Source organism: Hipposideros armiger, unplaced genomic scaffold, assembly GCF_001890085.2.
Source record: "Hipposideros armiger isolate ML-2016 unplaced genomic scaffold, ASM189008v1 scaffold_1697, whole genome shotgun sequence".
In the NCBI taxonomy this organism is placed as follows: domain Eukaryota; kingdom Metazoa; phylum Chordata; class Mammalia; order Chiroptera; family Hipposideridae; genus Hipposideros; species Hipposideros armiger.
The window spans coordinates 12,264-35,360 of NW_017733047.1; the positions used below are offsets into that span (position 1 = coordinate 12,264).

General features: G+C 39.8%; 1 protein-coding gene across 1 annotated transcript; it reads right to left on the reverse strand.

Annotated features, from left to right (window-relative positions):
* Positions 1-10,356: 10,356 nt before the first annotated feature.
* Positions 10,357-11,994, reverse strand: LOC109378022 (endogenous retrovirus group S71 member 1 Env polyprotein-like). The gene has a single exon (XM_019634482.1). The coding sequence runs from the start codon at positions 11,992-11,994 to the stop codon at positions 10,357-10,359; it is 1,638 nt and encodes a 545-aa protein (XP_019490027.1).
* Between the last annotated feature and the right edge of the window lie 11,103 nt (positions 11,995-23,097).

The following is a 23,097-nucleotide window of genomic DNA, read 5'->3' on the forward strand; positions in this document are numbered from 1 at the left end:
AAACTTCTAGGTAGTGAAAGAAAGCAAATCAGTCAGTGGTGTCTAAGGACTGGGAAGGGGAAAAAAGAGGGGAGGGTAAAATTATGTGCCATTTCAGGAAGAATGAAAACAGTTCTATTCATATAACAGTTCTATTCATATAATTCCAAAATTGATGATTCAATCTAAACATATTAACCATACAGTATAATGAGAAAATATAACAAAAAAATAAATAAAACAAAAATCCTCATCAGGCAACTATTCACCTGTGTTCTTTGCATGAAAAAATACAGGTAATTTCCACCTCCATGAATGATCTGGGCCACAAGTATGGAGTGATTATTTTTGTTGGATGTTATATAACCTCTTCACATATTACGAGGGACTTCAATTCACATCTCTTTTGTGACAGTTCATCAAAATGTGCGTAATGAAAAATGATTTCCATATGCTAGAGAAAAATTAATACTTTTTTTAATTCCTAAGAAAACGGCATATGACTTAATTTTACATAAAATAAGTCTACAGTTAATGCAGGAAATTTAACTCTGGCAAGTCAATGGTTCAATAGACTTCTATCTTAAGACTTAAAAGTGAAAAGCTCAGACCAAACCAACCTAGTCAGTCCCCATTTTCTAATTCCCAAAATCCCTCTAGATTCCAACTCGAGTGTAAAAAGGTATCATCCGATACTATATACTATATACTATAACAGAGACTTATAAAGGAGACTTATTAGGTAGCCATAGATATTGTACCATCTCTAGGGATTTAAATAATGAAAAGCACCCTTCCGATGTAAGGCTGGAAACTGCTTGATTTATGTTCGTGCTGATGTGTACTCAGTATTTTAGAAAGGGATTTTATTACTATCTAAAAGCAGCACTATATTAAACCCACAAATTAGCTTCTGTTCTGTTGAAACCTAATTATCTTTATGTAGGGCAATAGTCTAGCAAGCCATGGGCAAAATTCTTACCTAAGTGGAGAATCGAATAGGGAAAATGAAAGACTGCTAAGCTAAACAGTATTTACTGCAGAGAGTCCACAGGGGACTGGGGTGAAGAGGTGTGAACAGACAAAGGCATCTCAACAGAAGACAGGAAGGTCCATTTTTTTCCTTGACATTTGGTGCTGCTTTCATCTTTCTTAGAATGTATTCAAAATTAATTCTTATTTCCTTACTTTTATTTTTATTTTTTTTATTCCTTTTGTATACTCAGTTCTCACTCAAAGAGTTCACCTCTTTTCAGGCTCCTGTAAAGATCAAGTCTTCATCAAGTCATCATCTTTTCTAGGCAAAGCATGAAATCGCTAATTTAATATCTTTCATTTCTTCCATCTTTTGCTGTTATGATATATCATTTATCCTAAGTATTTCATTAAAGACACGATGGCAGTGACCAGGCAAGTGTGGAGAAATATGCTTGTAAAATGTTCATACAAAAATAATTCTGGCTAGAGAAACATTACTAAAAGGAATATTTATTACATGATATACATAATCTAAAACCTGGAGGTATTTGAGGTGTGGTTAGTAATCTATAAAAATGACTACAGGGCTGCTTCTTCGTAGGACGTATGAAAAATGAAGAATTAATTAAACATGATTAAAAGCACATTGTGAAATTGATTATATAGTTTGCTACTAAGTTAACTCTACATTAAGGTTAACCACAAAGATGTTATATATTGAAATTTTATATCGTTCCCCATTTCCTCCTAATTATGAAACTGGGATTGACAGGGTTTTCTTTAGTCTTATTTTATTGTCTTTTTTGTGTTTGTTGTTACGAAAACTATTAGGGATGTTTCTCCATTCCCTGTGGCAAGACTGTTCAGCCAAGGTCAAAGGTAGATACATGCCACCCAGGGAAGAGACCTGTCCATGATTCAAGGACACCGAGAGCAAACAACATGCACACCAGCCTCAAGTGGTAGAGCCTTTATTTACAGCAAGAGAGAAGAGCAGAGCGAGTGCACAAGATCCAGCCCTTCGCATTGCATTAGCCCTCGACAGCCTAACTGTGGGTCACTCCACAGCCGGCAGAGGCAATGTATGTGCACGCGCCACACCACTTTGTGCTGCCGCGCAAAGGCCTCTCCCCCTCCCCCTTGGGAGCTTTCTGTGAAATACAGAAAGCTAGGGATATGCCTGCGGGACACTGCCTCACACCTCCAGCAGAACAAAGGGGATATATATGTGGCTGGGAACAGGGAAAGTCAGTCCAGCACAGGCTGCGGAGGAGTCAATTTCTCAGTAAGAAAATGTTCCAGGCCCAAGGCCAGTCCTAGGTGACTAGTACAGTGGCCCAGAAACTAAGCCTGACTACCTTTCCCAACCAGAGACATAAAGGTGTATACGGCATGCTGCCTTTCCTGTGGAGGTGAGCCTAATGGGGAAAAAAAGATAATGAATAAACATGTAGAAGATTAAATGATAATGGCACTTTGTTAAGTGCTATAAGAACATATACAAGGCACCGCAGTATGTAATACAGGGAGGGAGACTGCTATAGAAGGGTGTTTGGTAACGACCCTTCGAGGAAGTTAAGGAGATGATACCTAAGCTGACACCCAGTTGGAGAGAAGGAGCTAGCAAAATGAGAAAAGGAAGCCCCATATAATGAAAGGAGACAGATGTGTGAGGATCCTTTGTAGGAATGAGTTCTGTGCACTATAGAAATGAAAGACCAGGAGGATGGTGAGTTCAAGTGTTGAAGAGGAGGAGGGCTGTGAGGGTGGGGAGCAACATGAGATGGGATGAGCACATGAGATGGGAAAGCAGCAGATACAAGGCCATGCGTGCTTAGATGTCTATTTATTTCTATGCGGTCCTAACTTCACTATTTCTCATCGTATGCCCCCCTGACATATTGCTTGCTATTATCAGCTTCTTTATCGGTATTTGCAGATGGTGACACAGGCCAGCATAATCTCAAGAAGGAACTTTAATATATATTAATGCATTAATAATATAAAAATATTATATAAATCACATATAAAATTATATATAATATGCATATTAATGCATTCTCAGTAAGTTACCATTCACTTCAAGAAAATAATTTTCTTAACTGTATGGCTATGTAAGTTTGGTACATAACTGCTTCTGCATATTTACTTTAAAAATGTATAGCCTTGGGCAGGCAGAGTGGGATCATTGCTTAAGAGTTGGCTTGGGAGCACGAGCTCTGAGCAGCAGAGCCGTCAGTTCAGATCCCACATGGGCCGGTGATGCTGCGCCCTCTACAGCTAAGATGGTGAACAACAGCTCGACCTGGAGCTGGGCTGCTGTGAGGCGACAGCGTAGGATGCAGTGGGGCTGCAGTGGGGCTGCAGTGAGCCGCTGTGAGTGGCTGTCCAACGGCCAGCGACCCATCTGCCTCAGCTGGGAAGAGCACAATGGTAATACCAACATGGGCCAGTGAAGCAACGACCTCCACAACTAAACTGAAGAACAAAACAACAGCAACTTGTCTGTTCCCCTTCCGTGATTCCCCAATGCTGTTCTCTCCCCCAATTCCCCAATAAAATCTTTTACAAAAAAATATGTATAGCCTCTCTCGTTTTTATCACCAGGCACCTAAAGAAAAAATAAAACCTCATTGAGTGGGAGGACAAAAATGGGAGGAAAGAGTAACAAATATCTATTTCCTCCATCTTTCTACAGCTATCCCTTCACCCTTGTCCCTGAGATAGAAAACTTAAGGGCCTAGTTCTCGTTTCTCTTAAATGCGCATGATGACGATGCTTCCATCTGGCCAATGCCTTTGTTTCATTGATCAGTATTTTCCTGCACTGGATGGGGCCATAGGACTGAGTGAGGATGCCTCCTGATGAAATTGATATAACGCCAGCTGCAATAGTCCTGATGTTCAGCGTTCAGAGCCAAAACTGTGTGTGCATGTGTGTTTGTGTGTGTGTGTATGCACAAATGAATGTATGTTCTGGATGCTGATAGGATTCTTAATTCTTATTGGCTTATTTGCAAAGGAAAGTGAGGTTTAATTAGTGGGGACTAAAATACATTATCTAATGTAGGGAAATTTTGAATAAAACAGAATGAATGGCTGGCTGGATTGTGTTGTGTTGGCAAGTAAAAAATTATCTCTGATTCATAATATGAGAGTCATATGCTTTCTGTTTCAAAGAGAGAAATTTTCATAAAGAGATGACAGCCTGCTTCACTTAATATTTTGAAAACCAAGGTCATCATCAACGAAATTTTAAGACACAGATACTACAACCTTGTTTCCTTTAATCCTTTTATCACAAACCCTGCTGCCTGTTACCCATAAGGGAGGAATGACTACTCTTTCTCTCAGGATGGTGCTGAAGGCTGTATCCAATGTCTGTGTGTATCTAACACATTTGCCACTACATAGTCCTGCAAATACACAAAGGAACTTAGAGTTAAAATAATTGCCTTTACAAAAATACCACTTCATAATAATTTTTTTTTAAAGAATTCACTTTGTATACTCTAAATCCTATTCTACCACATTTTTAAAAAGCTTAGGACAAAAATAGAAATTCAATTAAACATACGAAAGTATCTCTAGAAAACCTCATGTCTGAATGACATTCATATATATAGCCTGTATATATTAATACATAGCCTCTAACTTTTAAAGGAAATATTTTAAAAATGCATGAGAGGAAAAACCAACAGAACCTGCTTTCTTATCATTTCTGCAAGGGTGGAGATGTATAAATCTACCAATATAGTATATAATCTACTATTATCACCACTCCATACTCCCACTCTAGTTAACATCTGTTAAAATCTAACGTCTGCCAAGCACTGTTGTAAGAACTGTGTGTATATGTGTGTGTATATATATATATATATATATATATATATATATATATATATATATATATATATATATAGTATTAAGCACTCATAACACCTCTACAGGCAATTTTTTACAGCAATTTTTAAATGAGGAAACAGACATGCATACTAAGAAAATTATACAAGTAGTGCTGCTAGGATTTATGAATTGAGGATTTCAACTAGGCATTCTGCCTTAAGAGCCCACTTTTTAAATCACCGCACTATAGTACTGTCAATTAACAAAAGTGGAGGAACAAACGCATATATACAATATAAGCCAATGAACATAGCGCAAGAAATAAATAAACTAGCTGGAATGTTAAGCCACTTATTCCTGCATATTTTAATACTCCTTTGTTCTATGTTACTCATTTTATAAATTGCCTATAATTTAATAAAAATGCATAAAATCTCTTCTTTATTGTATATTAATTACTTTAAAATATTTTAACTTTTCATCTCATCTGAATGGAAATTTATATCTGTCAGAAAAAAATCACATTTGTACAAATATTTTCAATATTATAGTTCTTGATTTTACCACAACATAATAATCATATTTATTAAGTTATTCAACTGCTATTTTTACACAACTACTACGTACAGTTCAACGACAAGCTAGAGACTTGGCATGGTTGATAATCTCATCACTTCCTTGTGTCTGTATTCGAAGCAAGGTGTGACAGACAATGTTTTCCAGGTCATCAGGTGGTGTTTTTTTGTTTATCTATTTGTTTTTTTTGTGTGTTTTCTTTTGTTTTTTTAATTTGAGGTTTAGGTGCCCTGGCTGTGCTGTAACTTTAGTTGCTCTTTAGGATAGAACCATGACAGTGAGAATCTCAATCCACGCTAGATGGTTCTTCAAAGTTTTAATTCTCCTCCAAATTCTGTCTTCTTGTGCTCACTCGTCAGAGCCCAAACTTTCATAAGGTGTCTACTCAACAAAGTACTTTAGAATTTGGTAAACGCATCTTAGTTTATTTTGTTATCATTGAAGAAATCATAAATGGAAATCATCTTCCTTTCCTATGCTGCTGTTTTTGTATAATGTGCATTTTATTAGCATATTTTCTGTTGTCTGATTGGTTTACAATACCATATTTAATGATTTTATGTGAAATATTATGTGACTCTTTGGCTTATGGTTGGAAAAGGTTTTGGTATCTTTCAAAATCAAAGTATAAATCTTCCAGATCCCTTTCCTAAGTAATGACCAAACCTGGAATTTACATTGAGTTGATGTAATTTAGCTCAATAAGCATGGACTTTTATATATCCACATGAAACATATTTTAAAGTAGCCATAATGAAAATTATTGTTGTAATGATCACCAATTTAGAAGGGTTTAAGAACTTCTACTATATGATAAATTATACTGTCCCATTAACAAGTGTTTGCTCTAATAATATGATGGTCAGAGCTTCACCAGTATGAATTAAAGGACATGGGGGAATCAATCATTTAAAAAAGCTCACTATAGAATTAAAAATAACAAATAATATAACATCATTTTCATTTTTTACCCATTATCCACTTGGTAAGAACGATCATACATGTTGGTTGAGATGGTGATCACTAATGTGATATAACTTCAAGGTAAGAAAACTTGCATTTATTAAGTGCTTCTATCATTCAGACTTGTAGATATTTTTCAACTATTATTTAGTCTTCATAAAATTCCTGAGTGGCTTAATAGTATATTATAAATAAAGAAACTCAAGATCACAGAGATTAAGTATCTTAAACACAATAATTTCCTTAAATATTGCCGTGTGAGGAATTTATAATCTGGACTTACACTGTGTCCCATAACCTACTGCCTGCAAGAATCCTAAGAAAGACCTCTATTCTACTAAACACTTTTCTCCTTGTTTTCACTACTCAAAATTATTTTATCAGCACATACAATGTCTAAAATTAGAAATGACATTTAAAATACTAGCATCAACATCAGAAGAGATACATTGATTCGAATTCAAATTTAGGGTATTCACATGAGATTATCAGGATCTATCATTTATCCATTACTTTATTCAATAAGAACTTTGTCCATTGCCTGCCATTTCTGGTTTGCTGTTATATTATAGATGCAAGTTTTGATGGAATAAGGGACATGATAATAGATGATGATAAAACTTAAGGATTCAGGTACCACTACATAGCAGAAAAACACTGATAGCAAAGCTTCAGATGGCACCTTCACCCCTACACAAATTTACATTTTTTTTCCTAACGAGTAAGTCAGAATATATTTTGGACATTCAATTATGAACCAAAACTCTTCATTTAGAGTAAATTAAAGTCTGTATTCTGAATTTGATTACAAAATTACCAACACACTTTCAATTTTATTGATTGAAAATATGTTATGATTTTATGGAAATTTCTAAGCAGAGAAAAGGTAAAAAAAAAAAAAATTAAGTGCTATGCCAAGCAGCTTTCATAGCATTAGAACAATTGATCAGCACTATTATTGGAGTCATATAATGAAATTTACTTTTAGAAATAACTTACAGCTGATGGAAAATAGACTATCTCGAAAAAAGTTTTCTCTAGTAGTATATAAAGTTACTGCTTGTCTATAAAATACTAGCTTCTAAAATACTGTTTCTAAAATAATTCCAAAATCACATTTTATTGCGATCAATCCAAAAAACCAAAGTTTGGCAAGATTTTGAAAACATACTCCTTTGCAGAAACATTACTGAATACTAACAATGGCATTTTTTTCAGTTACCAACCTCCCCCACTTAACCCTAATTATTATAATAGAATTATCTAGTCTAGTTACCATATAAATATGCTCAATGAGAATAGTGTTTTGAGAAACTCTAGGGAAAGGTCTAGCAAATACAGAGTAGGCATGGGCAGATGGGGATTATAAATATAATTACATTATTAAAGGCAGCAAATGTCTTCTGGAAACACCATGTTGATATGTTTTAATTGTTCTCAGGCCTCTGGCTCCAAACATAATTATTCATTTAGGAAGACTAATAGTACTGATAATGGCAGAAACACAGTAAAAATGAGAAAGAACCCCTTTACTTTGATCAACTTAGGCTTTTATCTCTTTCATTTCTTTATGTAGTTATAGAATAAATACATTTTAGATAATGATTAAAATCATCAAATGCACAAGACATATTTCAAAATCACAATATTTTCAATTGAGCTTTCATGAGAGGAAATTATTAAGATGAATTTTCCATTAGATTTAATATTACATTGTTGCCACTGAGCTGCCCAGCGGTCTGTTCCCTCATGCCAATTCCTAAAAGAGAGGTGTCTCAAACTCCATGAGACCGGGAGGAATGATTCCTGTAAAGCTTCCTCAGGGGGTGTCCCGGAAAGCTGGGACCCCATGGAATAATATCAGTTGACTCCCAATCCCTTCATCAGTAGGTTTAGAGATAAATCCTTATTAGTGAGTTTTTAGCATAATGACTTTACCTCTCGGGGTCGTGCATGAGTGTGTGCATGTGTATGCACGCACGCACGCAAAGTGGTAGCATTCTTTTTGTTGGAACACAATGGGACCTTCGGTAATGGCAGCCTGCAGGCATGGGTAATCCCACTTAAGCAAGTTCTCAGCCATGAGAGTCATAGACCTTGGAAAAAACAATCCCACTTCCTGGTTGAGGTATCAACAAAAGCTACGCGTTGGCCCGATTTGTCTTAGAGAGACTTGAGTCCCCTGGCCCGCTTGCATTTAACTCTTGGCTACTATCTCTTTCTTAACCCTTCATCGCTGCTTGTCGTTTCCCACTGCTCTTATCGTGCGGGACGCAACAGTACATTTTACTTTGGATTTCTAAAGAAGTGGATAATTTTTCCTTCTCATCTGAACAAATATTCCCCATTATTTGACCTTGTGCAACTTTTCTAAAAGTTCTGATTTTCAATGTAAATAACATTTATCTAAAGTGATAACAGGTGGGTCTAATTGAGGTTTCAAATTAAATAAGCATGTATAATGCTTTATTTTCCAAGGATTTGTAATATCAAATGTTTTTCCCTCTGAGTAGATCCTGAATAGTCCACAGTATGGCATTGGAAAATACAATATATCATTTTAATCTTTTTCCAGTGAAAACTGAAAATGCCTATGAGGTTATTAAAAGTAAAAGTTGATCTAGAAATAGTTCAGACAGTGGATTGCCGTGTCAATGCATATGAACTAAACCAAATCCAAATAACTTCAGATGATTTTATGCCCATGCCTTTTAGATGTCTCTCATGTCAATTGAACATCACTATAAATCTAACAGCAGGGATCCAAAAGAACCATAAGTTTTCCATACAATAAACCAAGAATTAGCATAGTGGGAAAGCTAATGTATAGGTTCCCCAACAAAGAAATAGCAGTTACTATTCATTCGTAATAAAATAAAAGCTGGGGGAATTTGTGAAGCAGTATTTTCATATATATATATATATATATATATATATATATATATATATATGGTACACAAGAAGCATATCTCTTGACATATGAGATTAAGAGGCAGTCACTGAAAGTACATAATTTCTGGAGCATAAAAATATTTTTGTCTGAGATTTTTTTTTTCTCATACAATTGCTACCACTACAGTATTATGTTTTTCATTTTAAATTATCAAATCCAGCAAGTCCACATTAAAATATGCATGAGAGCACGATGCCACATTGGTGGTTCTGGGTATTAATAACATACTTTGATCCTGGGAGTAAAAAGAAACCAAAGGGGAAAAATTACTTAGGACAAATTTCAAAACCCTCTAAATGTCCCCAAAGAACAAAATGAAATACTATCTCTCTATATCATTATATCTGAGTATGTTGGGTCCGGATTTTCAATAAAGAGGCTGGATATCAAATTAGGGTTCCGAAGATTTTATTAAGCTGAGCTCAGCGACTGCCTCTCAGACAAAGGAAAAACAGCCCAGAAGACTCGGTGGGTAGGGTTCTTATAAGGCGGGGCTAAGTGCAAAGCAAATTACAGAAGCCAAAAAGAATGTGCAGTTATTTCAGCCAAAACCGTATCCCTCTGTTGTAACAGTGCTGTTATGTCCAGATGTCTTAACAGTATATCATGACCAGGTTGAGTTGACCGCATAAACTGTTACTCGGAAATATGTATGTAATCAATTTTAGAAACTAAGGGTGGGGGTTGAGAAACCAAGGTTAGCTGCTGCAAGGCCTCCTGAAAGGTTAACATAGAGGCAGGGGAGTAAGGGGGAACTGAAGAATGTTTTTCTCTAGCCTTTCATTCCCCACTGGTCTTATGAAAGTGAATCAAATCATGGATTCATGGGCAGGATTGTTAAGGGGAGTAGAGCGTTGACGAAGGACCATGAGCTTGAGGGAACCGACCTGTCATCGGATGTACCCGGTTAGGGAGTTGATAAGACATGGGCCGACGAGAAGCCCTAAACATAAGAGGATGAGCGGTCCAGCAAGGGCAGAGAGTAGAGTTGTAAGCCAAGGGGACCGGTTAACAAGGGACTGGTACCAGTTTTGGTTATTGGACTGGGTAAAGCATTTATCTTTAAGATTGTCCTGAACCAAGGGTGTTATGGATAATCCCAGATTGGTTGGCATAGAAACAACAAGTTTCTCCCAGGGCTACACAGAGACCCCCTTGTTTTAGGAAGAGGAGGTCCAGACCACGACGGTTTTGGAGGACAACCTCAGCGAGGGAGTCAACCTGGTTAGCTAAGCGGGAGACAGAATATTCTAGGTACCCGAGGTCCTGAGCAACCTGGTGACTTAAAGATTTAAAATTCTGATCCTGGAGGACAAGGGAAGAAGTGCCAATGGCTGTGGAGCCTGCTCTGCTGACAGTAACAAGGAGGGGGATGAGAATAGGAGTGGCCCAGCAGTAGCGAGTTTGGAGGAGGCTGAGATGCTCACGGCCACCTTCCCCAGAGTAGAATGAGACCTGAGGCAGGATATGAACCAGATAACAGAAGAGGGGAGGTCGGATAGAAGGAGAGAGAGAATATAAGTCAAGACATTTCGTTATGCCATTCGTGCAGGCGAACCAAGTATAATCCGGAGCTCGGAAGAAAGTGGAGAGGCCAGTAAGTGTAGAAATTGTGGAGTTAATTATAAGGATAGTAGAACTGCAAAGCGGAGCATAAGGGGAAGTAGAGATAGGATAAGAAGTACTGTATATGCAGGTCCCTTGGCCTAGAAGATTTCTAAGGGTGAGACTAGGGTAAGTCCAAGAACAGTTGCCCTGAGGTACTAGAAGTAAGGCAGAGGAGCTGGAAGCACCAATACCAATATAATAGGGAGGTTTGGGGTCAAAGCATAACCAGCAGTCTGCGGTGTCAGCTGGGTTTGAAGCGTTGAGGAGAGCGTGAAAGGTCGCTAACATCTGAAGGAGAAGAGGCTGCGGTGGGGGTGTAGGAATAGAAAGTGATGGGATGGGAAAGGAGGTGAGGCTGGGGGATAGAGGAATGGAAGAGGTGGGTAAGAATACCGTAGGCTTGGGGGGGAGTGCTGGAGCTGGGAGGACAAAGTCTCGGTTAGGGCCAATAGGGGTTAGCGGTCTGGAAATGAAACTCTTCTGGATGGTAATCTGAGTGCCTAAATCAGGACCAGATAGGTATAGGCGAAGGCCCCAGGTTTTTCCTTTGGACCAGAAAGGGGCGCCTGGACTAGTAATGGAAATCTTAAGGGGATTGCAGGTGCCAATAAATCGACAGGATGAGTTGTGAGATAATGAAATGGAAATATGGGGATCTTCTTGTTTCCAAGAAGCTGTCGTCTCACAGCCCCAAGCAGCACAGTTATATTCGCCCGGGGATATGCAACGGGGAGGTGACGAAGCTGGACAAGCATAGAATTGAGTCCCTTCGAGGCTTCGTTCGTGAGTGATACCCCTGCAGGAGTATGACTGTGGGTGAGAAGTCGTTATAAATGGGATGTTGATTTTGCATAAATCAACCTGTAACGATATAGAGGTTTCGAAAGGGGAGGGGATATGAGAAGCATATATAGTTCCTGTTCCAGTGGCTCTGATTTCCCATTTTACAGGTACTGGAGCATGAGGGTGGGGTCCGTGGGCCCTAGTTGGTGTTACAAGGAACAAGGAATAAACAGTTAAAAGGGAGGTGAAGAGTCTCGGACCTGTCCCAGTCTTATCTTGGTATCTCTGGGCCCACTGAGGATTCGCCATCTGTTCTCGGCGACTGGTGGAGCTGGCTTAACCTGGGTGGAGTGGATCCAGGCAGGAATCCCGGCGACCTTAAATGCTGTTGGTGTGATTAAGGTGACAACATACGGTCCCTTCCAGGTTGGCTGGAGCGTCCTGGCGGGAAATTGTCGGACCAGGACGGCGTTTCTGGGCTGGAATGGGTGAGGCTGGACAGGTCCGTTGTCAGGGCGAGTAGCTTTGATGAGCGGCTGAAGTTTAGTCTGGAGGGTCTGTAAAGTTTGGAGAGACTGAATTGGGTGATTGTTAGATATTTCAGACAATACATAATCCCCAATTCGTGGAAGAAGAGGGGGAGGTCTACCATACAGAATCTCATAGAGGGTGAAACCAGCCCGGTAGGGGGTACAGCGTACGTGGATTAGGGCTAAGGGTAGCAGGTCTGGCCACCCAGCACCAGTTTCAAGTACAAATTTAAAGTTTCTTTTAGGGTTCTATTCATCCTTTCTACCTGCCCTGAACTCTGTGGCCGATCAGCACAGTGCAGTTTCCAGGAAATATGAAGAGCCTTGGCCAGAATTTGAGAAATAGTAGCCGTAAAGGCTGGACCGTTGTCGGAACCCAGGTATTGGGGGAGGCCAAATCTGGGGACGAGCTCCTGGAGTAGTTTCTTGGCTACTATGGCCGCCGTTTCTGTCCTGGTGGTGTAAGCCTCTCTCTACCCATCCTGAAAAAGAGTCAATAAAAACTAAGAGATATTTATAACTGTACGTACTGGAACGGACTTCAGTAAAATCAAGTTCCCAATGTTTGCCTGGGTAGGTGCCAGCAAATCTCGTGCCCATTTGTCGAGGATGGGGACTTATGTTGACCTTTACACAGACTATACATCTGGATACAATGTCCTGGACAATGGCGATGAGGTTAAGGATCTTGAATCTGCTCTGGATGAGTTTGTTGAGTTTTCGGGCCCCTAAGTGAGTCAGGTGGTGAAATTGAGTTACAAGTTGCCTCCCTAATGCTTGGGGAAGATAGGGCCTCCCATCGGAAGTTTGGAGCCATCCATTTCGTTGGGGCTGAGCTCCCTGTGTTAGAAAAGCCTGGCGTTCCTCAGTAGAGTAGGTGGGGCTCTCCGGGAGAGTCTGGAGAAGTGTTAGGTTAAGGATATCCAATGGCCCCACTGGTCTTATGGCTACACCCCGGGCGGCTTGATCTGCTGCCCTGTTTCCGATAGCCTCTGGGCTGGAGTCCTTTTGATGCCCCTTGCAGTGGATGATGGCGACTGCCTTGGGTTCTCAAACAGCTTCCAGTAAGGCTAAAATCTCCTCTTTGTTTTTGATGGTCCGACCCTTCGAGGTTAGGAGCCCTCTGTTCTTATAAATTTCCCCATGGGCATGAACCATTGCAAACGCATATCTACTGTCCGTGTAGATATTAACAGCCTTGTCTCTGCCTAGCCGGAGGGCTTGTGTAAGAGCGATAAGCTCTGCCTTTTGTGCGGAGGACCCCCTGGGTAGGGCCTGGGCCCATAGTATTTTGCTGGCCTGATTGACTATGGCTGCCCCAGCATACCTGGTCCCGTCCCGGACATAACTGCTCCCATCAGTATAGAAAGTCTCATCTGGTCTGGCAAAGGGACGTCCATCAGGTCTGGCCGGGTGAAGCTGGTCTGTGAGATGATCTCCAGGCAATGATGAAGAGGTTGGTACAGATCTGTGTCTGGAAGTAGCATGGCCGGATTGAGGGTAGTTTCGGTTTTGAATTTAAGTCTTGGATGGTCCAGGAGGAGGGCCTGGTATTGCATGAGACGGGCGTCTTTTAGGTCCAAAACAGTATAGACTTGGTGTTCAGATGGCAGGAGACTGAGTAAGGTGTACGGGTTAGGTACAGTGGGGTGTATAGTTTCCACCCTCTTATTTATTTCCCTCAGATCCTGGTCTGGTCTATAGGCTCTGGTGTCTGCCTTTGGGACTGGGAGTAATGGAGTATTCCATGGTGAAGTAAAGGGCTTCAGAATGCCCTCATCCAGGAGGTGGTTAATGTGTAGGCTTATTTTTTGGCGTGCCTGAGGCTTGATAGGATATAGTCTGACAGCTATTGGAGTTGCAGTGTGCTTGAGCCCAAACATTATAGGCGTTTGTTGGATTGTAAACCCAGGAGGGTTGGTCTCTGCCCAGACTGAGGGATACTTGGCCTGGAAATCCCTTAAAAGTTCCTTCTCCTGACTCTGGCCTGAGTTGTCCCTGGGCTGGAGCAGGTATTCCTCTGAAATGGGATAAGTGATTAAAATTTCTGTGGGGGCCCCAAGGTGGAGAGTAGCCGTTTCTTCAGAGAAAGAAATTTGTGCCCCCAATTTCTGTAAGAGATCCCAGCCCAGTAGTGGATAGGGACATTCAGGTATGACAACATGAGCGTCTGGTTCCCCAGGTTGACAGTTCTCCGCGTTGTCCAAGGGTAGAGCTTGTTAGGGGCTCCTGTGGCTCCCTGAACTGCTGTTTGGGTGGGAGCTAAGGGTCCATGTGGCTGGGTTAAGACAGAATGTGCAACTCCCATATCTAGAAGAAACCTTACAGATTGACCCCCGATTTGGGTGTTTACCATGGGCTCATGGAGGCTCAGAAATATCGAGCCCTGACCCCCTCAATCGGAGTTATTATCTAGTGCCAGGATTGGTGGTTTAGGATGATCTGGCCTGTTGGGGCATTTATCCTTCCAGTGGCCCAATTGTTTGCAATATGCGTATTGGTCTTTTCCTAGGGGTTGACATTGAGGGTCTTTACTGGCTGGGCCCTGGCTTGGAGCGGGGCAGAGAGCAGCTAGGGCAGCGAAGGTGACCTTCCCTAGGCATTTAGCAACGACCTCTTACGGGGAGTCACGGTTGTCGTAGACCTTTTGAGCAATCCCCAGGAGCTCCGACCTATCCTTGCCCTGAAATCCCTCAAGTTTTTGAAGCTTTTTTCTAATATCTGGGGCCGACTGAGAGACAAAAGCTAAGTTAATTGCGGCTGAATTTTCTAGTGCCTCAGGGTCATTTGGAGTATAAGTCCAATAAGCTTGTAAGAGGCATTCGAGAAAAGCAGCGGGGGACGCCTCTTTAGCTTGAATAACTTCACAGACCTTGGTCAAATTAGTGGGCTTTCTTGCTGCTGCCCGGAGACCCACAGGAGAAACCGGTGATAGGTGGCGAGGGCTCCCCTACCTTGATCCGTTGCTGGGTCCCAGTCTGGTCTCTGGGGTGGGGGCAGGCGGCGGAGTCTGCCATCGTTGCCAGAGTCGTGGGAGTCGACCACTGGTCTGAGGGCCACTCTGTGGGCCTCCTAGAGGATGCGATCACACTCCTTTGAAATGAACAGAGTCTGGAGCAACTGCTGACAGGCGTCCCAAGTGGGGAGATGAGTCCGAAAGACAGACTCCAAAAGGGAAATAAGTGCCTGTGGCTTCTCAGAGAAAGCGGGATTCTGATGTTTCCAGTTATAGAGATCAGTAGTAGTGAAAGGAACATAAACCAAGCCTCCGCCCAGCTGCATCTGTCGGAGGGGGAGGATCGTAGAAGGGCTGGTGGAGTCAGCCAGCTGAGGGTCCGAGGAGGGAGTGTAGGAGGAACCACTACGCATACGGGGAGGGGAAAGGGGAGAAGTGGAAGAGTCAGAAAGTAGGTCCACCGGCGGAGGAGGTCTCAGAGAAAGCGGGATAGAGTGGCTGGGAGGGATAAGAGGGTAACAGGTCCTTGAGCAGGATAGGGTGGCAACGGGCCCTCAGGAGGCTCCTGTAGGACTGGAGGGGAAACCTTGGGAGTAGATGAAGTTAATCAGGGACTGATCGATCGCACAAGGAGAACAGAGGGTCATTGAAGAGAACAAGAAGTTACCCATTTAGGGGGATGTTCTAATAAGTCCTTCCATACATCAATATATGGAAATTGGTTGGGGTGTCCAGGCTGGCCCAGAACAATATCCCATACCGCTCGGCTGATGTTAGAGTCAAAAGTTCCCGAGGATGGTCAATTAATGTTGAAAGAAGCCCAGTCAATTTCACAGAGAGTTGGAAGGTGAGCCCGCATAAAACGGACTCCGTAATCGACCTCCTTTTCCTTACTGTAGACATCTCAGAAATGTCCAAGAATACACTGGAGGGGGAGGGTGGTTGAGATTGAGAAGCCCCCATTGAGAAAAGACTGGGAACAGACAACCCAGTGACAGATGACAAAATTAGCAACGAGACAGACAAAAAGACAAATTAAACAAATACAAGAAAACAGTCCCCTCCAAGAGCCGAACCAGGCCCAAAAAATCCCTGTGTTGTGGCGTCCTCTGAGGCACACAAAACCAGGGGGAGATTCTCTGCCATCGCAGGAATTCCCCGGACTCAAGGGTATGTGCCACGTCCGGCTCCTTAGAGTCCTTCCAGGTCGTGACTACAGACCAGACAGAAACCATAGAGGTTCCTTACCTTCTAAGGATTTCAGAATAAAATCTCCGGAACAACCGGGACGGCCGGATCGTGCTTTACGGTCCTCTGCTACATTGACTCGCCAGGGCCCTGAAAATCCGGGGTGGCCACCCCTGGCGGGGAGCCGATGGCGGCCAATAGGCGATGCGCAGGCCATCCCAGAGATCTCACTTGGGCCTCCAAATGTTGGGTCCAGATTCTCAGTAAAGAGGCTGGATATCAAATTAGGGTTCCGAAGATTTTATTAAGCTGAGCTCAGCGACTGCCTCTCCGACAAAGGAAAAACGGCCCCCAAAACTCGGTGGGTAGGGTTTTTATAAGGCGGGGCTAAGTGCAAAGCAAATTTTAGAAGCCAAAAAGAATGTGCAGTTATTTCAGCCAAAATCGTGTCCCTCTGTTGTAACAGTGCTGTTATGTCCAGATGTCTTAACAGTATATCATGACCGGGTTGAGTTGACCGCATAAACTGTTACTCAGAAATATGTATGTAATCAATTTTAGAAACTAAGGGCGGGGGTTGATAAACCAAGGTTAGCTGCTGCAAGGCCTCCTGAAATGTTAACATAGAGGCGGGGGAGTAAGGGGGAACTGAAGAATGTTTTTCTCTAGCCTTTCAAGTACAGATACAGAGATACATAATATCCTTAGCTATGTTGGCTGCCTAGATGAAAGAGGGTAGTAAAGAGATTAAACAAACATTCCAAGTAACAGCCAACTTTGGTGCTACCAATTGGCACCAAAAGATAGGCTTTTCCCCACAAATTTATATTGGAAGCAAGGATTTTCTCATGGCACAAATGAAGTTGTAATTGCTTCTCATCTTAATTAAGGGCCAATTTCAAACTTAGGAATGCTGAGTATCTATTTAAAGTGTTTATGCCATAGGCAGCTGAAAACATTGAAGAAGGGCAATTAGAAGAACATTTTCATATGGTATGTTTGGCCAAAAGTGGTCAACTTTGAAGAGTTGATCCATTTCAATAATAATAATTATACACACAATAAAGAATCCCTTTGAACATGAACCGATTCATAGACAACATCCAGTTTACTGGTCTGATGCTGAACAATGATGAAAACTAAGGAATCCTTAAAGAATTTTGTGCCACATCTCTTTGACAGCCTGGTGAAGCATATGGGCTTTCCCATAGGAAATGCTTTTTAAAGCACAAAATAAAATACATAGAATTTTAATAGAAACCAATTATATCTAAATGTAATTATAAAATCTTTTTTATGAATAGAAATTTGAGATATAGTCATAGATGTACTTCTGTATTGATGATATTAAAGAATAAGAGTAGCAGTGGATATAATAAGTAATTTGAAGTAGTGACGAGTGTACATTATATTTTGAAGTATCTGCAACAGCTATAGTATATGACAATATCTGTGGTTTTTATTGGCGATGGTATCATATAGACTGGAGTTCTACTGTAGTTTGATGCCTTTATTCATAAGAGAAGGAGACGTTAAATTTCCCCTAGATATTAGTTAATAAAGATATAACGTGATTTTTCTCATTGAAGTTCATGTTCCCCCTAAATTGCATCCACAAAACTCTGGTGAAAAATCTCTTATTTATGTAAAGTTATTGTTAAAGCCCTTTAGACTTTTCAAAGCAGTATGTGGCTACATTTTATTAAGTGCTGAATAGGTACAAAAAGCTATAATATATGCTTTAAAACATCTTGCTCAATTATCAAAACAATTCTCTAAGGTAGAAATTATTTGCTTTACAAATGAGCAAGTGGAGGCTCAAACTAACACTGTAGATAAGTGGTAAAACCTGAGTATGGCAATATATAGAAAGATTTTCCTACCTCTATTTCATAGAATAAATACAAACAAAAATCGTGATTTTTATAAAAAGCATCAGAACTGGAACTCAGGTATTCAGAATCTCATTTTGATGTTCTTTCCACAAAACCATTTCCTCATTTGATGATAGTTGCAATTCAAGAAACTGTTCTTTAAAAAAAAAACAAACAACAGATTTTTATTGGGGATTGGGGGAGGGGAACAGACAAGTTGCTGTCCTTTTGCTCTTCAGTCTAGCTGTGGAGGATGTCGCTTCACTGGCCCATGTTGGTATTATCATTGCGCTCTTCCCAGGTGAGGCAGTTGCTCTCTGGCCATTGGATAGCCACTCACAGCAGCTCCCAGCAGCTCACGAAAGCTCAGGCTCACTGCCAGCCAGACCCATTGCAGCCTAGGCCATCACCAGCGACTCATGGCAGCCCAGCTCCAGGTTGAGCTCCAGGTTCACCATCTTAGCTGTAGAGGGCACAGTGTCACTGGCACTCATGTGGGATGTGAACCAGGGCTCTGCTGCTCAGAGCTGGCATCCCAAGCCAACTCTTAACCAATGTGTGGCCGCCCCGAGAAACTGTTCTTAAATAGTCTCATGATAGAGTACTAATCCTATGAAAACTGCCACTTTATAAAGAGGTTTGCTAGTGATCATAGATACAACTCCCCAATGAGAAAGGTCAATGATGAGTAGAATTATCTCCATCTGCTAACCAGACGTACACAATAAGGCGATTACCCAACGTGAACCAGAGTCAGAAGAAGAGTAAAAAAAAAGTGTTGGCTTCTGAGAATCAAATTCATCCAATTAATCCACTCTGACATTTTGCATAGAATTCCCCAAGTCTCAAGAAGAAAAGAATGAAAATAAGTAATGTAAATATCATCTCAGTTTAAGGATTGTTCTTATAACCAAATCTTTACAGGTCAATGGTGCCAACTGAAGGCCAATTCTATGGTTAACAGATGAGCCACACAATCAATACAAGACAAGCATAGAGATGATTTCAAAAAACTTAATTCAACAAAATTTTAGGAAAAGTGTTTCAAGAGCTATACTGCTGCTTCTGATTTGTGCCATTAAGAAACTTTTCTTTCTAACACATTTTAGCAAGAACTCTAAGTGACAGACTAAGTGAATAAAATTTTTTTCTGACCCAGAGCAAAAGAAAAGGTTTCAGGAAAGAGCTTGGTATTTGAAACTAAGTCTAGAAGATTGGGAAAGAGTCTATTAAAAAGCGATAGACATTTTAGGAAAATGTAGACAATATCACACATGAATGAGAAGACTCTAAATGATTCATATTAGGAAAATTTATCTAAATTAAGGAAGAACTTTGAATAATAGAGTGAAACAACAAGATTTTTTATAATGAAGGAAATTTTATAAGTAGTATGGGAGAAGTATTGGTAAATAAGAAATGATGGGTATCAGAGAACAAAAGAAATTAGAAAATAACAGTGCATTTAAAAAAGACCTGATCTACGAAAGTTTTCTTGGAATAGAATGAAAAGATACTTAAGACACTCTGGATACAGAAACTTTGCATGTAGGGATGAAGGGAGAGAAGGACATTAAAATCAATAACTTGGTTAACTTGGGAAGTTATAAGGACATTTTCTGAGCTAGGATATTAAAAAGATAGGCAGGCCAGGGAGGTAATAGTATTATTCCATGTGTAAATCTCATAAATGTGCAGTGTCAATGAAAGAGATCGTTATAAACATGTTCAACAGGAATGTGGAAATAATGTCTTAGACTTTAGAGGAGATGTCAGATTTGGCCATAGTGACTTGGCTGTTGTAATCATATAGATAAAAGTCAAAGCTGTGTGAATGGATGATGTTGCAAAAAAAAAAAAAAAGAGAGAGAGAGAGAGGAAAAAGGAGAAAAATGGATCCTATAACTAAAGTATGTGAGGTGATGGAGGTATTAATTAACCCTGTTGTGATAATAATTTCATGACATATATGTGTATCAAATTGTCACTTTGTAAACCTTAAACTTACACAATGTTATATGTCAATTATCTCTCTTAAAACTGGGGGGGGGGAAGGAATATATAGCGAATGTCTTTAATTAAGGTCAGGCACATAAAGAGAAGCCAACAAACATTTTAGCCCTTACCTTGGAAATCATTTAAGTAAATGTCAATTAATGAATGCTTGGATACTGGGGAGAAGACATCAGGAGAGATAAGAGGAGAAACACAATATAGTATTTTCACAGAATTAAAGATGAAGTAAGTCTCAAGAAGATGCTGCCAAACAATAGAAATTTTGTAGAAAGGAAGTATGAGAATAGATTGTCTATTTTGGCAACTTGAAGGTTTTAAGTTTCCTATTTAAAATCAATTTATGGAGACAGAATAAGATTATAGCACTTTGGGGAATTAGTGGAAAATGAGAAATTGGAAATAGAAAAGGCTACATTTAATTTTTGAGAATTTATCTTAAAGATAATAGTATGATACTTGAATATGAGGTTGATATACTTTTTTTTTAGGATATAGAAGAAGTGAACATTTTTATTGACTCTTTGTACTGGCAATAAAAGCAGAAGAAAGAAATGGAAAGAATAATTGGGCAAAGACACAGAAGACAAAAGAAGCCAAGAACTGAGAGTGAATACTACACTAAGGGTCATATGCGAAGAGGAGTAAGAGTATGATAGCTTACGGAGGGAGAAACGCATTGAACCCCATTTTACTTCCTGAGAATAGGTTTAACCCATACCTCGTTGATGGAATAAGGGATTGCTAGTAGCCAAAGAAAATTAATGAAACCAGCTGGAGACTATGTTCTGCAGTGTCCTAGTCTAAGGCTCCAGGAGGAGGCCAGTGAGGTGGTTCTGATTCGCAAAGCCTTCTTTTATTCTTCTTATATACCATGCAGTGGGAAGACATGATATAGATAGGTCCTAAGCTCAAGGATCAAGCTTCTCTTGGTAATTACTACTCAGACTAGGCAGGTCAATAATGGTAGTCCAGTATATGCAGATCAAGCTAAGTGCTATAAAATCCAATAATAGTTGTTTGATGCTTCTATTATCTTAAGATACAAAATATTTACAAGCTTATGTAACAACAGTGTTAAGTTTTTATAAATAGTCCATTTAAAATTTCGATATACACACTTATACATATCTATAGCTTAACATTGTGTATTTCCTGCTGTAATTTCCCAACCTGACCTATAACAAGCATGGAATATTGAAGTATATTCAATATTATAGAATTGATTCTGAAAAAGTCAAGGCAGTCTTCTGAATGGGAAAGTGAAAATAGAATTAGAGTGTTTGGTATAATAGTGGAAAACAAGCTTCAGAGAAAGAAAGGATGTCAAATGCAGACATATAAAATTATCAAGCAATATAAAAGAGCAAACCCAGATTGCCAGGTTGGAAGCATAACATTGGAAAAAAGCAACTGGCAAGCAATACTAGTAACCCATGTTGCTTTGTGTACCTTACTGACATTCTCATTGTAGTAGCATGTACGGAAACTCTACGCAGGTCCCCTCATTTCCTACTGATTTGGGGGAGGAAACTGTGCATTCTAAATTCCAAAAGCAAGATTTTTAGTGGAACTACTACTTCTGGGTTTCCAGCACCCAGGCCCTGAAAATCAGTTTGCTATTCGTTTGCCTCACTGATTGGGTAGGGAAGGGTGTTACTCACAACTGACAGCGTTTTTCCCAGGAATTCTCTGACTTTTTAAATATACCTTCATAGTTTTCTTTTAAGTTCAGTTAAGCCTTTTGTCACTTATCATCTAAACATCCTTGATTAATAAAGTAACTAAAATCTATATAGTTTATTTGCTTGGAATTTGGCATTAGTTCATTTTACTTGAGTTCTATGGAAATATAAATAATTAATCCAGCATGCTTTGATTCTGTATTTATAACAATGAGGATAGGAAAAGTTAATATTGGATACAGTGTAGCTAATCTTCTAAATTAAAAATGATAAACAAGATTGTAGAAATATTATTTTCCCAAGAAAACAGACTGTTTTCAAGTGGTTTGCATGCAAAATATGTGCCAATTACAAGTGATGCTTGATGTTTTACTGCAATATGTCTCACTGAACACCTACATGGAAATCAGCTTGTATTTTTGCTGGAAGGTGTTTGGTAATATAAAAACACTAATTTTGTTGTTGATATCCATAATGAATACATTATTATTTTAAAAGAAAGTATTCATTAAGTTTAAATTTCTGTTGATGCACACATAGTCCAAAACAAGTGCTCTGCCCAGAGGTAACTGTTATTTTTAAATCTGATATTTATCTTTCCAGATGATATCTGTCTATTTCCTTACTTATCTGAGAAAATACTTAAAAGTTACATATATACAAAATGATGTGTATTTGTGACTACACTTTCTATGTGTATTTTCATTCAGGAATATTCTTGGAAGATTTTTAAATGGAAGCAGACATATAATCCAATCATTTTTAAGTGGTGTCCCATTTCCATAATATTGATACCTTATTATTTACTGAACCCAGTTATCCCTACTAATGGGAATCTAGGTGGAGAGTAGATTGGTGAACAACTGTCTTTAGTTTGGGGTTTACCGCCCAGAACAAACGAACTGTTTTACTGGGGTCCTGATTATTTTCATTGTCTATCCTTCTGCCACTGTCAACATCACATGGGATCAATATACTCCATGTGTGCATGCTCAGTGCGCACACACAAACACACAAAATATGTACATATATATAAATATGTATACACACATATATATGTACATATATATACACATATATATTATATATATATGAAATATTAGAGCTGTGGGCCAGCCAAGAGGATCAGTCAGTTAAGAATTAGTTTAAGGGCCGGCCGAGTGGCG

What these genes read in the sequence shown, in the direction of transcription:
- LOC109378022 (XM_019634482.1), bottom strand. Translation starts at nt 11,994, where the DNA reads ATGGCGAATCCTCAGTGGGCCCAGAGATACCAAGATAAGACTGGGACA.